Genomic DNA, 23543 nt, shown 5'->3' on the forward strand with positions numbered 1-23543 from the left:
TAGTGAAATTCAGGAGCGGGATTTCACATCAAGTGTCCAATTGTAGAAATTTGTAAAATTTTTTTTTGTAATGTGTATGTGGTGTGCGTGGCTACATCTTAATATGAGAAGCGGAAATGTTCACTAGTTATGATGCATGTATGTTGTGCCTCGGAATTTAACGAGTATGACCATAACCTAGTTGGCCTCGGTGAAAAACAAAATTATAAAAAACAAAAAAACTCAAAGGACGTTAAGGGTCATGAGTGTCTATGAAATAATGACAACGAGTATCATGTTTTTCACGTGCACGGTTAAGTGGTGGTTAATATACGTAATAAGACTTTTCAAACTGTCACTGTAACCTTATATACATAACAATTATGTTTTAATTGTATCAATTATACCAATATGTTGTCGTTAAAGTTTCTCCTGCTCTGTGCATATCATGTGCAAGTACTTTACATATTATGTGCAAGTACTTTACATATTATGTGCATGTGGTGTGCATATAGTGTATATGGTACGTATTTACATCTTTGATACTCTTCGCATTGACGTAGTTTACTACTTTTTCCCTTGATTCAGAGTAGGCCCTGCAAATACGAAAAAAGTGAACAAGTTCATGAAATAATTTCCTTTGATTTAGTTGGGTTCTTTCATGCCTATTCAAATTGCAATTTTCAAATCTTTGAAATATGTGAACCCAATCAAATTTGATACCAAATTCAAATGAATGAATTTTCGATTCTTCATATAAAGTTTAAGGTCATATCTGATTGCGTCATTTTTCTGATTTCAAACAGAGAGTTGTGAGCTCTGGGTTTTTGGGTTGAACTCAAATATGTGAGCATAACATGTGCACGTCATGTGCATGTTGTGTACATACAATGTATAAGCGAGCTTAATATGAAGAGAACGAATGAGTACGCGAAACAATTTTGTCCATATCATTCTCTTTTCCTTCTTTCCACTCTGATTTCTTTTTTTTCCCTCAAATTTATCTCTTCTCCAAAAGGCAATTGGCCTTTAATATGTTTTTTTTCATTTAATTGCAGTAAAAGCGAAACCCTATTTTAGTGCTTGTAAAATTGGATCGAGAGAAGAACCTGAGGGATGAAGAAGACAAAAGAAATGAAAAACTACATATAAATAAGAGAAATGATAAAAAAAAAATAAAAAAAAATGAAGGATTTGGGTCTCCTCCAAGAAACACCAAACCAATTACTTCAACTCCAAAAATCCATCAATCAAAAGCAAAATTAAGCAAACCCAGTTCACAAAACCTACAAATGAAAAGGTAAAAATCAAAGAAGATGGGTGGGTTAGAGAGATGGCTCTTGTGCATATTCGAAATGTAGAGAGAGGAGAGAGGGAGAAAAAGAAAGAGAAAAAGAAAGAGAGCTTGGATGAAGAAGATGGGTGGTTAGAGAGAGAGCTCTTGGATGACGAAGATGGGTGGGTTAGGGTTCTTCGAATTGGAATTGGGTGAGATATCTCTCTCTCTCTCTCTCTCTCTCTCTCTCTCTCTCTTTCCTCTCTCTATCTGTTTCTCACTCTACAAAATGAAAAATGAAGACTGGAATTTCTGGATAACCCATTTATACGGGAGGACAATTTGGTCATTTTAAGGTGTAAAAAAAAAAATCCTATTTCTATTTGATTGTTGTGCATACCGTGTGCATATTCGAAATGTCCTATTTCTGTCCTAAGATTAAGAAATTGTCCCATTTCTATTTTCAATATGTTATAATACTTTAATCTATATGTCATTTTATTTTACAAATTGTATCCCAATTTACACTAAAGTTGTCAATTTTAACATAGTAACTCCTTCTTAAAAAAAATTTCATAAAAACAATTCGAGTGCGTCGGACATTTTGAAACTCGCTAAACTCAAGGTGTTAGTTTTATGGCCTGCTACTATTCACCTATTACTATTCGCACACTACTATTCACACGCTCCTAAACCCTAAACCCTAAACCTCATGGGCCTCCACTGCAGCTAGAGCCTGAGCTTGATGGGCTTGGGTTGCTGCTGCTTATCCTTCCACCTAAGGCTTTAAACCATCAATTTTATTTATTTTATGTTATTTTTATTTTTGTTAACATTTTCTTATAATCCATGTCAAAACACTCAAAAACAAGGATTTAAATCTAAATCTAACGGTATATGAATCTAAACAAAGTAACGTTGGAAGAAAAAAATACAATGGAAAAAGAAAAAAAAATAGAAAAAAAAATAGAAATGGATAGGATTGGGAATTTGTGACCGATTGTCCACAGATGGTGTCGCTATCTAGATAGCGACTTCACCCTGCAACAATAGTTATTGTGATAGCGACGGTTCCTTGTATCAATAGCTAGCTTTAAACTGATCCCCCATTTTCAAATATTATTTTTTTAGGTTTTTCTAATTTATTTTTGTTAATTTTTCTTTATTTCTCACATGCTACTATTCACACGCTCCTAAACCCTAAACTCTAAGCCTCATGGGCCTCCACTGCTCCTATTATGGCTAGCGCTTGAGCTCGATGAGCTCAGGCTGCTGTTGCTTCTCCTTCCGCATATTTGAAACTAACAACAAAAAACATAATATCAAAATTTAGCTTTCATTCATATCATGCCCCTGATGTTCAACAAAAAAAAGTGTTCGGATAGGAAAAATCACCATCAGTACCTTTCATAGAGTAGTTAATGGTCTACCCCTGATTTGCAACTAAAAAGCTTGCAGTTGTTATATCATATCTATATTCCTTGTTTGCGAATCCAATCGTGCTGTTAACTCTTCTTTCTCCTTTTGCACTTTGAGAAAACCAGTTGATAGAAGCTTGATTTGATGTCTCAGCTTAGTTAACCCAAAACTTGAAGACATTGAAGAACCACATCCATGAAACACATCCGGAGGTATTTATACGAGGAAAACACCCACACCATTAACATATTTTCCCTTCCTTCCAAGATTCTCAGTTATAATTCCAAATCCGGCATCCAGTAACACCCATACAGAATCTGGTGTAGTACCCTCAGGTGCTTCTTGTTTAGCTTTTCCTTAACCTCATCCTTCTTTTCTTCATCTTATTCTTTTGTAGTTGTTGCAACCAAATTTTTTGCACCCCATGAATGGAAAAGTATGCGAGAACGACCACTTACACAAAAGAATAAACAACCATGATTAACCTAATGTACTGGTGTGGTACCCGCAAAGTCTCTTCGATGGTCAAGTTATTATAAAAATCTTATAACTCAAGCATTAGGCAAGAGAGCAAAGTATGCATCATGAAGGCACTACCCTAAATGAACAATGAACCCCTGATGGGTTATTTATACTAATCGTGAGGGGGTCATTTTAGGATATAAAATCCATATTCAAATGGGAGAAACTCAAAGGATATGTAAATAAGATATTGCTTATTTTAGGATTGTGATTACTTGCAACGCATGCTAATCCCTAGATTGTAGAAATCTCTAAGAATATAGGAAACCAATCCGAACCCCAATTGGATCAGGTTTCCATGTCTTGTGGAACAAGCATGGTCGATCTTAGCTTATCATTTCGGAGCCCAACAGGGTGTGGTGGCACAATTTTTCCGTTTAGATGGCTTAATCCGATTCGGAACTGTTGAGTCCATAATCAGATTTCTGAGGCATGGGCACTCCGATCCGCCTCACTCCTACTTAGAAAATTTCATGAGCCCTTCAAATTCCCCTAAATATGCTTCAGAAAGGGTGTTCCCGTTGATGGTGAATAGTAAAGATGTCTGTAAGTGTAAATCAGAATTGCCATTCCGAATTCTTTTACATTTGTCAATTCTATTCTGTTACCAATGTAAGGTAGTGGAGACGTTGCGGATGCAAGTGTGTGACCTTGAAAGTCATGTCATTAAGATAATGATGATGATGTGCCGATGGAAATCCTTCAGCCAACACCACACCGGTGATTAGGAATTCACGGTTGTTTGTTCTTCTTTGTAGGTGGCTAATCAAGCACTCGTCTTATGACCGTGGTGCCTGAATTTGGTTCCAATATTATATGTATATAGACAACTTGAGTTTGATACCTATAACACTACTGCTACACTAGTGTGAGTTTAATAATAATGACAGTCATACTTTAGAACATACTAAATATAAGTATCGCACTCATGAATTTTATATTAGTATTACACTAAAATTTTTCGATCCAATGTAGGATTGTGATTCCTTTATAGCTCAATATATATATTTTTGCAATATAAGCTCAACATATTAGTGTCACACTCATCTTTCTTTGTCTACTACGATATTGCCCTTCTTTTATCATTTGCTTAAACATAACGGGTGAAGTTGCTATTAAAGTTGTCCATGAAGAAGCTCTATAGCGGCGTACCCAACCAAATTTTATTTTATTTTATTTTTTATGTTATAGCATTAATTAAGAAAAACAAAATAAAGATAAAGGAGTAAAAAATAAATTGAGAAAAAGCCCAGGGTGTTTGTGGAAATAAATAAATGAAAGGAATTGCAGAGAGGATAATAACCGATTCACCCTCCAGCGTTCACAATTCCGAGACGATCGAGTCGAGCAAGAGCAACCGAACAGAACCCAAACGTCGTCGTATCCTGGAGCTGGATAAAGCTTTAGCAAGATCGCAAGGGCAGCGACAAAATTCGAACAGTCCATAGAAAGAAGGAAGGAAGAAGAAGAAGATGATGACGCCAGTGTGCCCATTCGCGAAAGCCGGTCGGCCATCAGAGCCAAGCAAGAAAGAGACCTCAGCTGACACCGCTACAATTCCCCCAAAATGCCCCTTGGGTTACGATTCTCAGACCTTCAAGCTTGGCCCTCTCAGCTGTATGATTTGCCACGCTCTTATGTTCGACTCTGCCAAATGCGTCCCTTGTTCTCACTCCTTCTGCCAGTAAGTCGGATGAGTTTCTTTGAATTTTTTGTCGTGTTTTGTATTGGGTTTCTTTTATTTTTCAATTTAATCACTTGTTTCTATCGAATTGGGTTGGTTCCTTTGAATTTTGAATCATGCTTTTTGTATTGGGTTTCTTTTGTTTTTCAATTTAATTACTTGTTTCATCGAATTGGATTGGTTCCTTTGAACATTTCAACATACTTTTGTCTTGGGTTCCTTTTGCTTTTCAATTTAATTACTTGTTTTATTGGATTGGGTTTGGTTCCTATTAATTGTGTAGATTTTGTTTTAATTTATTCTATTTTAATTTCCTGTTTTGTTTCAATTGCGTTGTTGTTTTAGAGCTTGTATATCAAATTTCAAGGACTGTCCTTTGTGTGGAGCTGACATTGAGAAGATTGAAGCCGACTCGAATCTTCAGGGTTTGGTGGATCGCTTCATTGAAGGCCATGCCAGAATCAAGAGGTCTCATAATGCAGAGGATAATCAGGATTCAACAAATGACAGTAACAAGAATGAGGATAAGAATAACAAGAGAGTTATATACGAAGACGTGTCTTTGGAGAGAGGGGCTTTCTTGGTGCAACAGGCCATGAGGGTGAGTTTGTATCGCCTGTGGTTTGATTTCTTGGTGTTGCATTTTCTTTCTTGCTTTGCCGTGTTCTCTTGTTGGTGCTGTTATATCTTGTCTAATGTGCAGGCATTCCGAGCCCAGAATATAGAAAGTGCCAAATCTAGACTTAGTCTTTGTGCAGAAGACATCAGAGGTCAGTTAGAAACGATGGGTAACACATCAGAGTTGTGTTCTCAGCTTGGAGCGGTTCTTGGGATGCTTGGCGACTGCTGGTTTGTCCTCTCTCTCCACACCCTTTATGTATCCACACAATGAATGTTTGTAAGCAACTAAGCATGTATTATGTGTATGATAGCATTTTTTAGCTTGACATGTTTTATGTTTGCTGGATAACAGTATGGCAAGAGAACATTGTTATAGGGTCATTTTATGAATCAGACTTATTTACCTAATGGTATGCATTTAGATAGTTAACACAATCATGTTAGCGTAAGATGGTGTATGTTAGCCTATACCTGAATAGTTCATCTGTAATGTTGTTGGTAAGCACATAACCTTTATCCAATCTATTGGTTCTGAAGCATACCAAGGTGATGGAGAAAGCCTTACAGGATTATAATTTGAACCTAGAGTGCTTATGGACTGTGAGTTTTCATAGTTTTACTTTTCAAACTGTTTCTCTAGGTCAAAATTTTTCCTATTTCTCTCTTCGCCTCACCACCAAAAAACTTCCGTGTTCATATATCTGTCTATGTTGTAATGAAACAGTAAAGCTGTGATTTGATTACACAGAGACCACAAATATTGGTTTCATCAAATTTGGCCATCCAACACTTGTATAAAGTTTTGTTCATGGAATATAGATACTAGCTACCTCATATCATCAATATTGGATGGAATATAAACTTTATACATCTAGTTGTATAATTTGATTTATAGAACACAAGTGGTCATTCGTTTTACTGATTACATGTCACATAAAGATGAAGACACAATGCGATTCATTCTCTTACAGGAGATTTTGAAAATTCAGTGCAAGATAATATTTAGATTATCTGAGGCTTCTCAAGAAATTCACGTATCTGAGAGATCACCTTATAAAATTTTCATCTTCCTGTCCCTCATGCTTCTTTTTTCTTCATCTTAACTTGATTTTTTAGTATTGATCCTTAGATAATACATAGTGAAAGACCATTGAACCCTCTTTGCCGCGATTCTAGTTGCTGTAATGGGTAACTTGGAATTTTTTTTTTTTTGAATATATAGTTTATTGAAAAAGGAAGAATACAAGTTAAGTAAAGGTGGAAACTATGCTAATAATACAATTTTAAAGCAAACTCAACACATCATGAAAGAACTTGGTCCTAAACAACACTCCTTCAATTGATGATGAGGCGAAATACCAGAATAGAGGAAACATTTTTTTTTTTTATTTTTGAATTCTTCTTTGGTTGGGTAGGAAAAAAGTTGAAGAACTAAATTTAAAAACTGGTCTTGGTTTGGATAGTAGTGTATGCATGCAACTAAAGATGGTGGTGTATGCATACTAAAGATGGTGGTTGGTGTTTGACAGTGTCAGCTTTTTGAGAGCAAGTTTAGTGGCTGGAATTTGGCAAGTTAATGACAGCTGATAGATTGCAGTGTGAAAATGTGTAATGGATCCAAAGGTTTGTTGGTGGTTCGCTTCTATGGATTGGTGATGATTTAGTGGTATGGTGATGGCAGACCAAAATAGGTTAAGGATGCTAATACTCAATGAGACAAAAACAAGAGAAAAAGAGAGATGAAGTGTTAGGGTTGACGTCAGTGTCTAAATTCTTAATGGATACGCCAAAGGCTCAAACTTTACTACAGCAAGCCCGTGTAAAATCCCATAATAATAAACTTTGTGGATACCCTGATAAAATGTATAACATATAATTAAACCCCTACATTATTGTGTGTACATGTAGAGAATAATCAATCTCTCTACTTGTTATTAATGAAACAACCTAATATATAAGTTTGCACCTATGCATAAACTACATATAACTGCTTTTTTTTTTTTCTTTTCCTCCCATCAGTTGGGAGAAAAATGAATTTATTGTTGGAATACCATGCATGGTTGTCACTAAAGTGAAGCTATGGACTGATGACATTGTGGATGTTCAACTCTGCATGCACTGTAAGAAATGATCAGACTGTCAATTAAGATTTGCCTATTTGAGGATAACTAGATTGTTCGTAAGAAGTCGGAGATGAGTTTTGATTCATACCATCTGTGTTTTAAGAATATCTTTAACATTGAGAAAACTGCTTAATGTAAACTCTAGACTGTTACTATATTCATGGCATAATTTGATTATGATCCCTGTTTTTTTTTTTTTTTTTTTTTTTACTCGAGTGGATCTCTAATTCATCTTTTTTTATTTTTTTATTTTTTTTTATTTTTGTGCAGTCGTGCTGCAGGAGACGCTGGTTCTGCAGTCAGTTACTTTGAAGAGAGTGTTGAGTTTCTTTCAAAACTGCCAAGAAATGATTGGGAGGTTATTACATCCAAACCCTTACTGTAATATCAGCATTATGTCCTACCCGTGCTTTTCCCTGATATGGTTATTTTTCCTTTTTTAATTTTGTAGATAATGCATACACTCTCTATTTCACTTAATAAAATTGGAGATCTCAAATATTATGACGGAGACCTCAAATCTGCACGATCTTACTACTTCCAGTCGTTGAATGTTCGACGTGATGCTGTCAAGCATGATCCAAATGTTCCATCCCAGGTCAGCAACTATCTTTTGCTTGTCGTCATTAGGTTTCTTTTGTGACTTACAGTATCAATACAAATGCTATACACTTTTTATTAATGTCATTTAAATGCACTTGGGAATGTATTGATACTACTTTAGCTCGTTGGATGTGTATCTGTTTGGTTGCTATTATCTGGAATACTAGTATAGGTCACTTGAGTATCTTAATGGATTGATTTGCTGGGTCTGGTCAATTCAGTTGGTTTGTATATTCATATTTAAGCACAATAATTGTTTGGGGAGACTTTTATATCTAGCTTGTGAGGGTGAATTATTTGATGTAGTAGTCTTTTTGAGCAAATATTTTTGCTTCAATACTATAACGGCCCTGAACCTAAAATGAAACTTTTGTTGGTAGGAACACCTGTTTATGCAAAATATTTGCATCTATACAAATAAATTCGGTTGGAGCATTATGGGATTTCCTTACTATGTTGAAATTACGCAAATTTCAGCCATCCATGTAGATGGGGTGGGGGTAGAAACCATAAACACAGGATGTAAATATTCCTGTGTTGCAAAGGTGTATTGATTAATATGGTCCATTAGTTAATGTGGTCCTGCTGGGAGAGTAATAAGTGAGACCAACGTGTGTAGGGATTTTTTTAGGAAGTATTATTGGCACTCCAAAAACCTCATTCTACACTCCTCACAAGTGTATTTTTCTTTCCTGATATAGAAAGTTTGGAGTGTAGAATGAGGTTTTTGAAGTGCTAATAACAATTCCCATTTTTTTTCTGTTTTGCAGCTTATGCCTGCTCGGTTTATGTATATATGATATTAGTACAAAGGTGCATTGGTTAGTGGTAGAAAATTTGTGTTTTCACATCATGGTTGGAAATTACCAATTTGTTAAGTCTAAGGGAGAGCAGGGATAAGAGAAAGATAAGATCATCTTGATTTCTTCTTGTTTATTTGTTTAGTTTTATGGAAAAAGAAAGGTGTTAAGATTAGAGTTCAATATCTGATTTTCTAAGCTCTGCATCACAATATATTAAGTTCAAAGCCTTTTTACCCATTAAACTATTGCAGTTGGTTCTGACTGAGTTGAATGCTGTAACTTTAACTTAAATTTCATTGATTTTTGGCAAATTTGACCTCCTATATTCTTATGTCATCCAACATGAATACATGTTTGGCTGAATTTGGCCACAATACAAAAGAAGATGTTGAGAATAGCAAGTCATACACCGGACATTCTAAGCTTTGTACTACCTCTATCTTTTTGCCCATTGGCAATTGGTTTTGAGTTGAATACTCTTAAGTTTAACAAAAGGCCAATGGAAGAACTTCAACAAACTGACTTTTATTTCAAATGTCGTTGTTAGACCTTCCCAAATGTCAACCTCTAACTATGTCAACCTCTAACTTTCTTAACCCTCTTGTTTCTAATGAAGGAAAAAACAAAGATACCAACGATGGAACCTTGTGTAGTTATAAATTATGACCCTCGTCAATTACTGAAATGCATTTACTATTAAGAATGGTTAAATGTTTTTATTTAATACCAAATGCACTGTGGTTCCTGACTTTGGCTTTGCATATATATTCTTGCAATTACAGATTCTGGATCTAGCTGTTTCATTTGCAAAAGTTGCAGATGTTGACAGGAATCTAGGGGACGAGGATGTGGCAGTTGATGAATTTGAAGAAGGCATAAAATTGTTGGAATCTTTGACATTAAAATCCGAAGAGAGTGCCCTTGAGCAACGGGTAAGATTTTCCCCTGCTTGACTTCATTGAGTAAATAGTTTGGATCCTGAAGAATTGATTTAACATTTTGTTTCCAATGCAGCGGCTTTCAGTGATGGAGTTCCTTAAAAGTCAAGTTGCGGAGAAGCAAACATCTGACGTCAGTTCTGCCCCTGAAGAAAGAACCGCAGAGATCTAGTAAAATAAGTTCGCTTTGCTTCAATATCCTAATGAGCTTCGGTTAGGTAAGCAATAAAGTTCCGTTAGCACAGTCAATCTGAGGGAGATTGATTGCTGCGGTGGCATTCGATAATGAAATGTTTGGCGCTATTGTTCCGTACTACTTCACTGATTGATGCCTCCGTAGACGTACCACTCAGTTGTATTGTATATAAAAGAGTCATCTACTATATAATGAGCCAGAGCACTGTTTTTCCGATACTTCTCATTCCGCCCTTCCCTTGATCTGCATTATTGTTGCTTTGTCCTCCTAAAATCCCACTTTGGCAGTACATTGTGTTCATGTTTAGACTTCACCTCCCTTTACTTACCCGCTATGGTTTCGGAAGATTTTCTGATGGCTTCAGTACTGTATTGTTGTAACTCTGTATAAATTCAATAAATAAGAGAATCTCCATGTATTGTGTATTCTGTTTAATAGCAAGGGAGGATTCGAACTTTGGTTTATGTGTGCAAACCTTATTATGGTCATCGTGATCGGTCCGCCCTCATTTCACTTGTATAATGTTCGAATCCTTATATTCGTGATCGGTCCTCCCTCAAATGGTAGGTAAGAAACTTCGATTGTATAATTGCATTCCGCTAAGAAACTTCGATTGCATTTGTATAATGTTGATTAATGCTTCCTAAAGTCATAAGATTGGTTTACAAAGTTGATGCGGTAAAAGCCGGTAATGGTGCTTGCACTTGCAAGGCTCTTCTGCACTTTTTCTTGGTGGCCAAACTCGTTCATCAAATAACAAACACAAAAAATAGAATACCAAGAAAGAAAGAAAGAAAGAAAGAAAGAAAGTGGGATATATACAAATATTTTAATTGAGATACTTAAAGGTGGAAAATTGGAATTAATGGGAAAAAGAGAGAGAATAAAGGAAACAGGAAAAAGAACAGAAAATGGTGCACATGAAAAGAGTCATTGTTTACTTGCAATACAAGTTTACTAGAAAAAAAAACTGGAAAAAAAAAATTACCCAAATAGAAAAACAAAAAAAGTTGGAATCTGCAGTTGAAATGCTATTTTTGTATGGCTTCTCCTTTATAAGAAGAAGTAATACAAAATATAAGGGTAACTGGCTAAATGTTCTAAGAATAATTTTTTTATTGTCATATTGATTAAACGCTCTTATAGACTAATTATATCGCTTTTATAAATTTGTTATGTTTTTCTTTTCAGATTGGTTAGTTCAGCACTTGAATTTTATAGAATCATTAGAATAATCAATTTTCTTAAATACAATACCCATGTTCCTGTTGACTAAATGATAGCATCGTGAGGAATTCACATTCTATCAAGGAAGAGTGGAGAAAGTAGGTTGATACTTTATCTTTTGTATTTTATTTTTTTATTGTATGCCAAAAAATCTAAGTTAGAAATGTGCCAATCGACAGGTTTGACACTGTCGACAGGTTTGACACTGTCTTTCTCGGTCAATTGGCATAAGTTTTATATTTTAGTTCATGATATTTGAACTAGAGAGTTAAAACCTAAAATACAAGCTCTAGTTCTTATATACATTCAAGAAAAGTAGCCGTGTTAAGGATGAGATATAAAACCAACAAAAATTTTGACGAAAGTAGGTGTCAGTTGAAGAAATCTGCAATTGACACCGTGAAAAGTATAACAAGTTGGTCGGTGACCCAATTTTAATGAAATTAGATCTCAAGTTTAAACTTACTAGACAGAGATAAGTAAGTTAAAAATACACTAGGTTTGAATTTGGATGGTCCAACTTTAACATGATGATCACTTACCCAAACAAATACACACATATGTTTATATGTCTTGGACAAGAACATCGACATACATCAGGCGGATTTAATGTTACTTTAATAACCTAATAATTGAGAAGTAAATTATGGATGTTTGCATTTCACTGAAAATTATGAATGCTTATGATACATATGTATTGAGAACCACAAAAGCATCAAAGATGCTTTGCTCATGGCTCAAGCTTCTTAATGAGTCAATTAAAAAGCTTTCCCTTCACACTGAGCCTACAAAATGTATAACTTCATATATAAGCAAAACTTTCAAAACAATACAAAATTACAATATTGGTCTCTAAATTTTGCTAAACCAATTCACTTAACTGATCAGAAGAAGAAGCACTCTCAGTCACAGACTCAGCTGCTTCCATGGCTAATGCCTTAATTCTACTCCTACCTTTTCTCTCTCTACCTTGCTTCCTCCTCTCTCTCTGTGGCGCCACTACTACTACTACTACTTCAACTCAGATTCCCAAGGTAACTTTGAATTATGGGTTCGTGTCCAAACTGTCTTCTGGTTAATCTTGTTCTCTGTTTGGTTGCTGAGAAAATGGATACGGATGGTGTTATGTTTGAATATTCTAAATTAAATTCTTTCATATGTCATTGGTAATTTGGCAGCATCATGTGGTCTATATGGGAAGTTCATTCTCAAATGGAAATGGAAGAGATAATGGAGCTGATGAATCAGCATACTTGCAAATGTTGTCATCCATTATTCCAAGGTTATGATCACCATAATCATGAGGAACATCATAATCACCAGCATAAACTTGATGAATTTTGGGATTAATTCTTCATCAATTAATCTAATTTTTCTGCACAATTAGTCATTAATTAATATATTATATCATGTTTCTGTTTCTGCCAGCCATGAGATTGACAGAATTTCTGTAATACACAAGTATAATCATGCTTTTAGAGGATTCTCTGCCATGCTTACAGAAACTGAAGCTTCCACTTTATCAGGTATTTAGTTCCTTTTGTAATTCTCTACTATTTCATTAGATAATATATATATATATATATATATATATATATATATATATATATATCTCTGTGTGTGTGTGTGTGTGTATTTACTTTGTACACCTTCAAATTAGGATCCCAGATCCCTCTTTTGTTGTTTATTTATATTATTAGTTTACTAATGAATCCGTCAAGGAAGAGAGAGAGAGAGGGAGAGAGAGAGGATGCATGGTTAAGTAGGTAATTTCAGGCATGCACATGTAGTCACCCTCCGTCCCTCGTCCCTCCCTACCACAATATATAGAGCAACTCGTCGCTGGTTCTGGTATCAACTATAAAGAATGATTATATCATGGGCCCGTACTAATTAATTAAAATGGAACTTTAACGGAAAACTTTTGGTACTGTTTACTTTAACGAAAAATCATATTTTTATATTAAAAAGTCAATCATGATACTATTCACTTTATCCTTTATTTTATCCTTATTGTTAAAACTCAAAGTTTTCAAACTCTGTTCATTAATTTTCTTTACCAACTACCAGCCATGCATCATAACAAGGAAAATAAAAAGGAATAATAGAAAAACAGAAGAAGAAGCTGTTGCAGAAATACAGCTAGTTTTTTTATTAAAAAAAAAAAATTATAAAAAGCTTTGATTTATCTCACTGAATTTTATATAGAACAAATACAATAGACGGATCCAAGATCTCCAGAACACATGTTGGATGAGTTGTGCTTATAGTAAAGTATTATTAATATTAATATTATTATTATTCAATTCTCATTATTATGTGTTGTATACAGTCATGTATATTATATATATATATATATATATATATTTCACTAGCAATTTAACAGAGTATTATTATTATTAATAATAATATTATTATTATTCAATTCTCATTATTATGTGTTGTATACAGTCATATATATATATATATTTCACTAGCAATTTAATAGGAGATACGTACAATCGATGATAAAAAAATGTTTTTTTGGTCACTTATTGATATGATTACTCACTTTTAGATTTGATATTAAATTGAAGAACAGATTAATGTTCTTCTAATGTTTTAATCAAGACCTTCGATATCAAATTTAAAAATCAATAACTATATATCCATAAATCAATAGGTGAACAAAAGAGCCGGACTTGTTAATGAAATTCTACCCCATTGTAAAGCTTATCCACCCCTCCTTGGTAATTTCGTTTGTTAAAAAAAAAAATATATTTTTTCCGAAATATTTGAAGATGGGGTTGTTGGGATATATGTTGTTTGATTTGGGCTTAATTATGTTGGAGCTCCCTCAGGAGTAGCTGATGGTGTTCATAGGTATTGCTGCCCAAGAACAACCTAGACTAGTTTTTCTTTCTTTTGGGCCTATGCCTTGGAGGTTGAGGAAACGAGATGAGTGAAAAATTTTCTTCACATATTTCTTTTATTTGGATTTAACTAATTGAAAATTTTAGTTAAATTTCAACTGTTTCATATGAACAATTGTGCGGGTGAGCAAAATATTGAGATGAGACCTTAAACTCTCTACATCGTCATCGTTTACATGTTACTAAAAGCTTCTAGTTCTTTTATAATTCAAATAAAACTCAATTGTCGAATTAGCTTTGAAAACATTTCACTAGCTATCTAAAAAGTTATTTGAGAAATAATACTTGGCTATTGAAGGATAAGTAGGAATTCTCAATAAAAAAATCTTTGTGGTTGATTCACAAAACTCCCTGCTTATTATCGGAACTGGTTATATAACATATCAAAATTAAAAATCAATTAAACCTAGGTCATTTAGTCAATTAACTGCAATAAATATATAGACAACCCATTTAGTCAATCAACTATATTATTATGGAATGGAGATGTTTTAACATTGCAACATTTGCTATAGTTTAGTACGTATCTCCCATTTGTAAGTGGAATGTCTTAAGTTTAACTCCGGTAAATGTACATATTCAAAATCTGAAAAAAAAAAATGTGTAAGCCATTCTGCAACATGCAGGCAATGATGATATTGTTTCCATCTTCCCCGACTCAATACTCCAACTACATACAACACGTTCTTGGGATTTCTTGGAGGCGGAATCTGTCAGGGCATCGAAGAATAAGTATTTGCAACCATCAAGTGATGTTATAATTGGGATGATAGACACAGGTAACTCCTCATCCTTCTGCTCTAGTTTCTTTGCCAGTGATAATTTTTATCTTGTTTCTCTTTCTATGGTACAATGTGTATACGAAGGTCCAAATAAAAAGGTAAAGCAAAAAAAAACTGAGAACATGTAAACAGAAATAGGATCCTCTGCTGATCTTTGTTCGTATGCGTTTAAAGATTAATTAATTCGGGTTTGGTTTAGTATTTAGGATTTGTATTGGAAAAATGAATAAATATAAAACGACGTTGTTTATGGATAAGAAGAACTTGGGAACAACTGATGTTCTTGTTTTCCATAAGCTAACTAAAAAGTTAAAACAATGGCTACTTCACAGACTACATGGTCAAAGTCCAAATCCCTAAATGTTATGATGATAATCCTATTTGTGTATCGCGTACTTTATAAGATAAGTTTTTCCATAGCAACTCCATTTCTGTAGAATAATTTTGAAAGTTTAATGTGTTGATTAAGGTATTTGGCCTGAGTCTCCGAGTTTCAGTGATGAGGGAATCGGTGCAGTCCCTTCAAGATGGAAAGGAGTCTGTATGGAAGGCTCTGACTTCAAGAAATCTAATTGTAATAGGTGATTATATTGTTTCACATTCTATCTAAACACTGCATTTATGGTGTTAATCGCTATTTCACCTGGCTTATAATGAGAAAAATAAAGAGAGAAAGAAAGGGATTCAAATGAATGTTTTGGAGATTATTTAAAAGTTGATGTGTAAGATACAACATCTTGATTTCATTACATTTTTTTTGTCACAGAAAGTTGATAGGTGCAAGATACTATAATGTTTCGCTGACAACAAACGATAACCAGAGCCATTTAGCCACTACAAATGGCTCACCAAGAGATTCTGTTGGCCATGGAACTCACACTACATCCATAGCAGCCGGTGTGCAAGTTCCCAATGCTAGTTATTATGGCTTAGCACAAGGTATAGCAAGGGGAGGCTCACCGTCAGCTAGAATTGCGTGTTACAAGGCATGCTCTGATGTTGGTTGCTCTGGTGCCACCATATTGAAGGCTATTGATGATGCAGTTAGAGATGGAGTAGACGTAATATCTATTTCCATTGGGATGAGCTCACTGTTTCAGCCTGACTACTTAAATGACCCCATAGCCATCGGAGCATTTCATGCTGAGCAAATGGGAGTGATGGTAATTTGCTCTGCAGGAAATGATGGTCCCGATCCTTACACTATTGTAAACACAGCACCGTGGATCTTCACCATTGCAGCTTCTAACATTGATAGGGATTTCCAATCTAATATCGTTCTTGGAAATGGGAGAACATTCACAGTAAGACGTTTAATGAAGTCCTGCAGTTAGTATTTCGGTATCTTGCTTATACAAAAGTTTCTCATATCTAGGTTCTAATAGGGTTCAGCCATCAATTTCTCCAATCTCACTCATGCGAAGACATATCCTCTTGTATTTGGAAAAGATGCCGCTGGCATTTACACGCCTGTATCTGAAGCAAGGTGATCATAATTCATCATCCTCCGGCTTCTTTTCCTTTTGGAATTCGTATTCATGTGATAATTCTTTTAGCATTTAGATAAAATCTTTGGTTTTGCAATTAACTGCAGAAATTGCTATCCAGGATCATTGGATCAAAAGAAAGTGGTTGGCAAAATAGTTGTTTGTGTTGATGATGACCCGGCTGTTTCACGGAGAATCAAGAAATTAGTTGTTGCTGATACTAAAGCCAAAGGGTTGATTTTGATTGATGAAGCTGAGAAAGGTGTACCCTTCGATTCTGGCATTTTCCCATTTACAGAAGTTGGCAATACTGCAGGGTTTCAGATTCTCGAGTACATAAATTCTACCAAGTAAGCATTTATGTAAACTATTTATGCTGAGAAATTTATGTGTGTTTTTGTTGTCCATAATACTCGTTCTATATAATTCCTTGCATTGTTGAATACATGGGATCATTTTTACGAACTCTCAGTATTTCGGTTATTACATGTTCTTGTCGTGTGCTACTTTGTTCGATATTATGTGCTGCTGAATATCTGATATCTTCCAGTCAGACCTATGTGATAAGGTGATTCCTTGCTAAAGGATATGGCCATTGAATCTGAGCTTCTATTACAACAAATTTCATACGCATCAGTTATGATTACAATTTTTATGCTGGCCGCAATGAATTTTGTATGCCTTAACAACAGAAACCCAACAGCAAGGATTCTTCCAACAGTTGTAGTTCCACGGTATAGACCTGCACCGGCTGTTGCATTTTTTTCATCAAGGGGTCCTGCAGAGCTTACAGAAAACATTCTGAAGGTTATTTTCTTTAGCTTGCACCTCTTTGTTTTTTTGAAATTCACCTGCATCGTAACATTAGATATGTCCGTATGTATTTAATTTGATGTGCATTCCAAATTTTACATTTCTCCAAACATTTATAAAGTTGGAAACCATGATTTAGTTGGATTCGCACTAAACCTTCCAACTCTGAAGCAAGTGTACAGACCTGATGAAATTGGATAATAAAGGCTTTACATGCCAGGTCGATTTCATTGTCACAAATCAGTCAGCACCCACAAAAAATGTGCTTACCCGTACATTTACCAAGTTTCGGTAATGTACCAGTTGTTTGCAAAACTAACTGTATTTACTTTTCGTGTTTCTTTATGTGCTATTCAGCCTGATATAATGGCTCCAGGAGTGGCCATTTTAGCTGCCATAGCTCCCAAGAATGAAAAAGGGGCAGTCCCAAATGGGAAGAAGCCATCAAAATTTTCCATAAAATCCGGGACATCAATGGCTTGTCCACACGTAACGGGGGCTGCTGCATTCATCAAGTCAGTGCATCGTCGATGGACTACTTCCATGATCAAATCAGCCCTTATGACCACAGGTATTCTATAGACATTTTGACATCTTGTGCAGCCATTCTATGTTAACGATGTTGTGTTCATCAATCCTTTCATTTGACTTCAATGCAAAATATTTAGGAAGATACTTACAGCATGAGAATTACGCCATTTCCTTACCTGGATTATACTTGTTTGAGTTTATTTTCACTTGAAAGTACCGGCACATAGGAGATACTTATATCGACATCTTTTCTTGTTTCAGCAACCATTTACAACAACATGAAAAAGCCTTTGACAAACAGCTCTAACCACTTTGCAAATCCACACGAGGTGGGGGTCGGAGAAGTAAACCCACTTAAAGCTCTTAACCCGGGACTAGTCTTCGAAACCACAACAGAAAACTATCTCGAATTCCTTTGCTATTACGGCTACCCAGAGAAGAACATAAGATTTATGTCAAACACAAAGTTCAACTGCCCTAAAATCTCCACTGAAGAACTCATCTCTAACATCAACTACCCCTCCATCTCCATTAGTAAGCTCAGCCGGCGCCAACCTGCAAAGGCTATTGAAAGAACCGTGACCAACGTTGGAGCCCGGAATTCTACGTACATTGCAAAGGTGCAGGCTCCGGTAGGATTAACAGTCAAGGTACTTCCGGAGAAGTTGGTTTTTTCTGAGGGTGTGAGGACAGTGTCTTTCCAAGTGTCATTTTACGGCAAGAAGGCTACTAGCGGCTACAATTTTGGGTCCATTATATGGTTTAATGGTCAACATTCAGTTCGTACTGTGTTTAGTGTGAATGTTGAGTAACGTCGGAAGGTGAAAGTGTTAACTGCTTGGAGTGATCTAAAAGATAGAAGAGATCTTTCATGTGAGGATGGGAAAATGTGAAAGAAGAGGAAGCCAAAAGTACGATTGACATCTTTATATTATCACAAACCCGTCCTCAATATGCATAGAGAAAAAAAGCTGGTACGAGGTGAAGGCTAAGGCTCGTCAGTGTTGCATAACACGAATGGACAAAGGCAATGTTTCAGCCATTTTGATCTAATTTATGAATCCCCTAAACCTTTCGCCATCTCCTTGTCTCTGTCTCAGTCATTCTTTTTATCCACTGTGCCATCCGGCTGCTATTTGACAAATGTATTTTTTACTGTGATTGTATTTCCTTCTCTATTTGGACAATGAATACTACCTATTTGTTAATATGTTTTAATTAAATTTGGTAATGACAAGGTTTCGTAGCCTTGATTGTTGTTTCAAGTAATCCACTGCCCGAAAAAGAATGTGTAATCTCTCATTTTTGAGCGGCAAGGCCAGCCTTGGGCTTCTTAACGGTCTCAATTATTCCGGTGGTAAACACAGACACAAGCACAGAAACTGTTGTGTATATTTGGATTTCCGAATGCTAAAATAGCGTAGGCTGGTAAATCAGCTACCGGGTTAAACTGATAATGGAATAGTCCCTTGGGGAAACACACATACACATGCCTCCAACTCCAAGCTTTTGTGTATATAGAACGTTCTTCGTGTTTAACAGGGAAGCAATAGCAGAGAACCAATAACAGGGAACAAAAGTTCAGCGGAGCAAGGGTGGGTGTGAGGTGGGTTTACTCCACCGTTAGGAGGACATTTAAGCACGGCGTGTGACACCCTCTGTTCGTTAAGCGCAGGCAATTCAGTCAAAGCAGTTTTTGTTACGTTCAAGGTTTTAGGAACATCGTCAAATACTCCCCAGAACCCAGTGTAAGTGAAAATGGAGGAATAACCGTTATGTTATTTGGCTGGAGAGTCGGAGAGGTTGTCAAGATGATCACATGCTAGAACCCTTTTGGAGGTTGCCAAGGCCAGTACAAATATGATCAGCAACTGAACAAATCTCGATTGGCTCAAAACGTTCCTAAAAACAGCTACGATTCTCAATAGCAGCAAACGCAGCCACCGCATGCTCTGCCACGTAGCAGAATCTTGGTACAAAACGAAAAACACAAGCGGGATTCTGATCCAACTTAAGGGAACCAAATCAGAAGCGGGATTCCTAACCAACTCAACGAAATCCAGAATGTAGGGTTTCAGACCAACTCAACTGAACCACTCCTAGAGTGCGTATGGTTGCCCAATGCAGATGAATCAGACAAAACCATAGGCATACAACTATTAGCGTGGTCCCTCAATCCAGATTAAACAAGCAAGACCATTTCCTATAACAGTAGTTAGTGAATCCCCAATGCGGATTAACCAAGCAGAGTCACCTTTGAATACGTACGGTTCCCCAATATGGATTAACGAGGTAGAACCATACCCAATACGGATTAAACAGGCAGGGCCATAGAATACATATAATAGTTTAGTTCCCTAGTGCGAATTAACCATGAAGGACCATCCATGTACTACACTGCTACATGGTGCATTCTCATTATCGCACATCAAACATGTACAACAACTCGTCATAGACCACAATTATAGACACATACACTATCAATTCCACATGGCAAGCGATTATCTATCAGGGCAAACCCTAGTTCGTCTTTGGGCTGATTGAAAAGCCACAAGCTGTCTTGCATATGAGCTGGTGCACCTAACTAGAATACAAGACATAATGCCAAATTAACTAAGGCTTTATACAAATTACCAGATGTAATTATAGTTTAAGCTTCAATAAACCTAGCTAGTACTACAAACAAGAAACGACAATCATTACAATAAAACCCGGAATCATCGCTACTGATCTTTAGCTGGAGGAGTTTGATTCAGAACAAAAACTGAAATGGCCGGGCTTTCCCACTCCATTGTTAAGAAACATGATCACATTCATCCTTAACATGCAAGGGAGTTTGACCTGTAATACATAGATTGCATGTTTTTTTCGTATAAAAGAGAGAATTCTGCAAGGACGGCTAATGCCTCCCGCCATAACCGAGCTCACTATCCCTATTTATTGCAACAAAGCTTTCTTCTGCCTCTCCCATGTCTGTTTTCGCAACCACAAGTTCTACCTCCGCAACAGTTAGCCAAGCCTTCAACCTCTTGATCTCAATATCCAAAGCACCCACATTATTTCTCAGCTCCGTTACATGTCGTTCCCTTTCCACAAACTTCTTCATACCCAAAGCAGACTGAACATGAGGCTCCAACCAAGCCAAGTCAAATTTGAAGGTTCCGAGCTCCTCCCATAAAAGCTGAAGGTGCTCCGCACACGGATCCTCGATCATATCCTTACCCTTTGTAGTCTTCAAAAAGTGCAGGAGTCTACCCAAAGCTGTGAATGCCCATTCAGTAAACACACGACTTCTCTTCCTTTGGCACTCGATCAATGAAGGATGCAACAAACAGACTTCCTCTAGAAATGGAACATAATCTTTGTTTATTTTCCCTAAACCCCGGAAATCCATGAGCTCACCAAGTGGGGTGGAGCCTGCTATCTTATGTTCCTTGACTATGGGAGATTCAACAGGGCTATCGTTAGGCTCAGGGCAATACTGTTCAGAGCTTGGTTCTTCCTGGAAAGCAAGCATTTGATAAGAACTGGATGTCGTAAGTGCTTTTGAAGAGATTGGAGCTTGCAACGAATCAGCATTTGTTTGCTTTTGTTCAGAACTTGGTGAATCCAGAAAAGCAAGCACCTGTGGAAATTGCGCAGCGTCCACATTTGAATGTCCTTGCCTTTCATTTTCGTTCTCTGAGGGTTTTATAGGTGTAAAAAACCAAGTTTCATGGACTTCAGAAGCACTCGTGTAGTCTACCTGACTTATAGCAACCTCGGCTTCCAGAACACATGCATCATTCACAAGAAACCCTTCGGTGCAATCAAAAAGCTCACTTAGTGGCATGAATGATGTGAAGCCCCAGTCACTTTTACTTGCGCTGAACACATGTTTAGTTTCTGTACAATCAAACAACGGCGGATTACAGAACATTACCATCATAGAAAAATTGCTACTGCAACCGACGCCATAACATAAAGCTGACAGACAATTGTTCGGTACGGAGTCTTGTGAAAAATGAAAAATAAAAACTGCATAGAATGCAATCAAGGATTGAGTGACAGAAACACCAACAAGTGCATAGACAAGATGAAGAGTGTGGAGTGTACATAAATTACCAAATGTTATGGACTTATCACTGTCAAGTTGATTGACGACGGTCAAGGTGAATTGGGCATATCTGCTCCACCCAGATGACAATGTTGCAGCATCTGCGACATTCAAATATATCGACAGGTCGTTCTTTCCGGGATTTCCACTGCTTCCCTTTGGATATACAACGATCTGCCTGAGATAAACAACAACAAAAAAAAGACATTTAGACCGAATGATTTAGCATCTTCTCAAGTAAAATTTTCATATTATTATTACATGCATCTATCTGAAAGCGAACATGATGGCCTTGCTACTTTTGGTTGTCATATCTGGTTTAGTATATCTTCTTGTTCAGTAATTTCTAGATTAAAGTTTGACATGTGGTTGATCTTCGTTGTAATTTAATTTTTTTTTTTTGGTCAAACCGAAAAATAGGGAAATAAGAAACTGAAGAATGTCATTTATTCATTCAGCGGAGAAACTAAAACATACGTACCATTTAAAATCACCGACCGCGAAACCCTCAGAGTAATGCTTCTGGGGTCTCAACCTTGAGAATTTTTCAATCCTCCATGTGAAGGTTACAGATACAAGCTCCCCAACTTGCTTTTTCTCCATTTTATTATGCAACTCAAGAGCAACAAACTAAACAAGAAAACACCAACTTATCACACAACCGAAGCTTGTTCTTTATATTATCTATATATACTAAAACCAGTACCCCTCTTTTTTTGCCGTTATTTCAACTTTGCCACGGTTGCTTTGCTGTCAAACGGAGAGCAGAATGGTGACGCGTGGATCTTCACCGCTTCTTCCCCTCCGCCTCCTCGCCTCATCTGGCAAAACATCGTCCACTTTAGCTCTGTTGCTCACAGTTAACAGAACAAATATTCGAAACCTCAAACGAATAAATTGGAGAAAACCTAAAACCCTCAAATCAACAAAGCGAATTTCTACACTTAATCGAACTTCGAAACCGTCTTCAAATTTCAGTCTAAAAAGAGAAACACAGAGAGACGGAGGAGAGAGAGCGCTTTCCGACGGCGATCGATCGGCGATGAGCTGCTCTGTTGATCAGTTGTTCTAAGTTAGAGGCAAACATTGATACATTGAGGAATATTGATCAAGGATGTTGAGGAGGCGGAGGAACAAAAAGTTTGATTATTTTAACTCTTTAAATGTTTAATCAAATTCCAATTGAGGAAAGTAGTTTAATTTTTTAAATTGTCAGATTGAAAATCTGAAGGTTGTCTGTAATCTTTGAATTTCGCAGGACTCCGTTTGAAGCATCACCAGGAACTAGAAAATTTAAAACTTGCAACACAGCCGTTCAAGACATTTAAAGTATTTCAGTTTGGCTATTGGCCAATATGTTCGGCGTTTTATGGCGAGAGGTGGTTGGTTTCTGCTTCTAATTATGTTAGCAGGAGGTATAGGAGTGATCACTGCTACAGTTGGTGGACCTCAACAAGAGGTGTTTACTCGCAGGGCGACATTTTTGTTCAGTTGCATTTAGATTTTGAGTTAGAGTAACCGTTAGTTGATT

The 23543-nt window shown here is 36.4% G+C and overlaps 3 protein-coding genes across 3 annotated transcripts; 2 read left to right on the top strand and 1 right to left on the bottom strand.

Moving 5' to 3' along the window:
* The first annotated feature begins 4505 nt into the window (after nucleotides 1–4505).
* On the top strand, nucleotides 4506–10626 carry LOC137734680 (protein NCA1). The gene is made up of 7 exons (XM_068473942.1): nucleotides 4506–4880; nucleotides 5226–5481; nucleotides 5584–5729; nucleotides 7895–7982; nucleotides 8076–8222; nucleotides 9813–9962; nucleotides 10045–10626. The coding sequence occupies exons 1-7, from the start codon at nucleotides 4669–4671 to the stop codon at nucleotides 10138–10140; spliced, it is 1095 nt and encodes a 364-aa protein (XP_068330043.1). The 5' UTR covers nucleotides 4506–4668; the 3' UTR covers nucleotides 10141–10626.
* A 1691-nt stretch (nucleotides 10627–12317) lies between these two features.
* LOC137733228 (CO(2)-response secreted protease-like) lies at nucleotides 12318–19124 on the top strand. The gene is made up of 11 exons (XM_068472379.1): nucleotides 12318–12425; nucleotides 12570–12673; nucleotides 12820–12917; nucleotides 14930–15082; nucleotides 15555–15666; nucleotides 15852–16389; nucleotides 16471–16571; nucleotides 16680–16922; nucleotides 17265–17379; nucleotides 17743–17956; nucleotides 18178–19124. The coding sequence occupies exons 1-11, from the start codon at nucleotides 12318–12320 to the stop codon at nucleotides 18726–18728; spliced, it is 2337 nt and encodes a 778-aa protein (XP_068328480.1). The 3' UTR covers nucleotides 18729–19124.
* A 1310-nt stretch (nucleotides 19125–20434) lies between these two features.
* Nucleotides 20435–22628, bottom strand: LOC137735650 (uncharacterized). Its single transcript, XM_068475092.1, has 3 exons — nucleotides 22494–22628; nucleotides 22021–22190; nucleotides 20435–21801 (listed from the first exon to the last, which is right to left on the bottom strand). Exons 1-3 carry the CDS (start codon nucleotides 22613–22615, stop codon nucleotides 20816–20818), a joined length of 1278 nt encoding a protein of 425 aa, XP_068331193.1. The 5' UTR covers nucleotides 22616–22628; the 3' UTR covers nucleotides 20435–20815.
* Nucleotides 22629–23543: the final 915 nt, after the last annotated feature.

Source organism: Pyrus communis, chromosome 5 (genome assembly GCF_963583255.1).
Source record: "Pyrus communis chromosome 5, drPyrComm1.1, whole genome shotgun sequence".
NCBI lineage: Eukaryota > Viridiplantae > Streptophyta > Magnoliopsida > Rosales > Rosaceae > Pyrus > Pyrus communis.

Bases quoted from the DNA above. Each gene is read 5' to 3' on its own strand.
- LOC137734680 (XM_068473942.1), top strand. From the start codon at position 4,669: ATGATGACGCCAGTGTGCCCATTCGCGAAAGCCGGTCGGCCATCAGAG. The intron at 4,881-5,225 runs GTAAGTCGGATG...TTGTTGTTTTAG, and splicing joins TGTTCTCACTCCTTCTGCCA to AGCTTGTATATCAAATTTCA. The intron at 8,223-9,812 runs GTCAGCAACTAT...TTGCAATTACAG, and splicing joins ATCCAAATGTTCCATCCCAG to ATTCTGGATCTAGCTGTTTC.
- LOC137733228 (XM_068472379.1), top strand. From the start codon at position 12,318: ATGGCTAATGCCTTAATTCTACTCCTACCTTTTCTCTCTCTACCTTGC. The intron at 12,674-12,819 runs GTTATGATCACC...TGTTTCTGCCAG, and splicing joins TTGTCATCCATTATTCCAAG to CCATGAGATTGACAGAATTT. The intron at 16,572-16,679 runs GTGATCATAATT...AATTAACTGCAG, and splicing joins ACGCCTGTATCTGAAGCAAG to AAATTGCTATCCAGGATCAT.
- LOC137735650 (XM_068475092.1), bottom strand. From the start codon at position 22,615: ATGGAGAAAAAGCAAGTTGGGGAGCTTGTATCTGTAACCTTCACATGG. The intron at 22,191-22,493 runs GTACGTATGTTT...TGTTTATCTCAG, and splicing joins GCGGTCGGTGATTTTAAATG to GCAGATCGTTGTATATCCAA. The intron at 21,802-22,020 runs GTAATTTATGTA...TTGATTGTACAG, and splicing joins TGATAAGTCCATAACATTTG to AAACTAAACATGTGTTCAGC.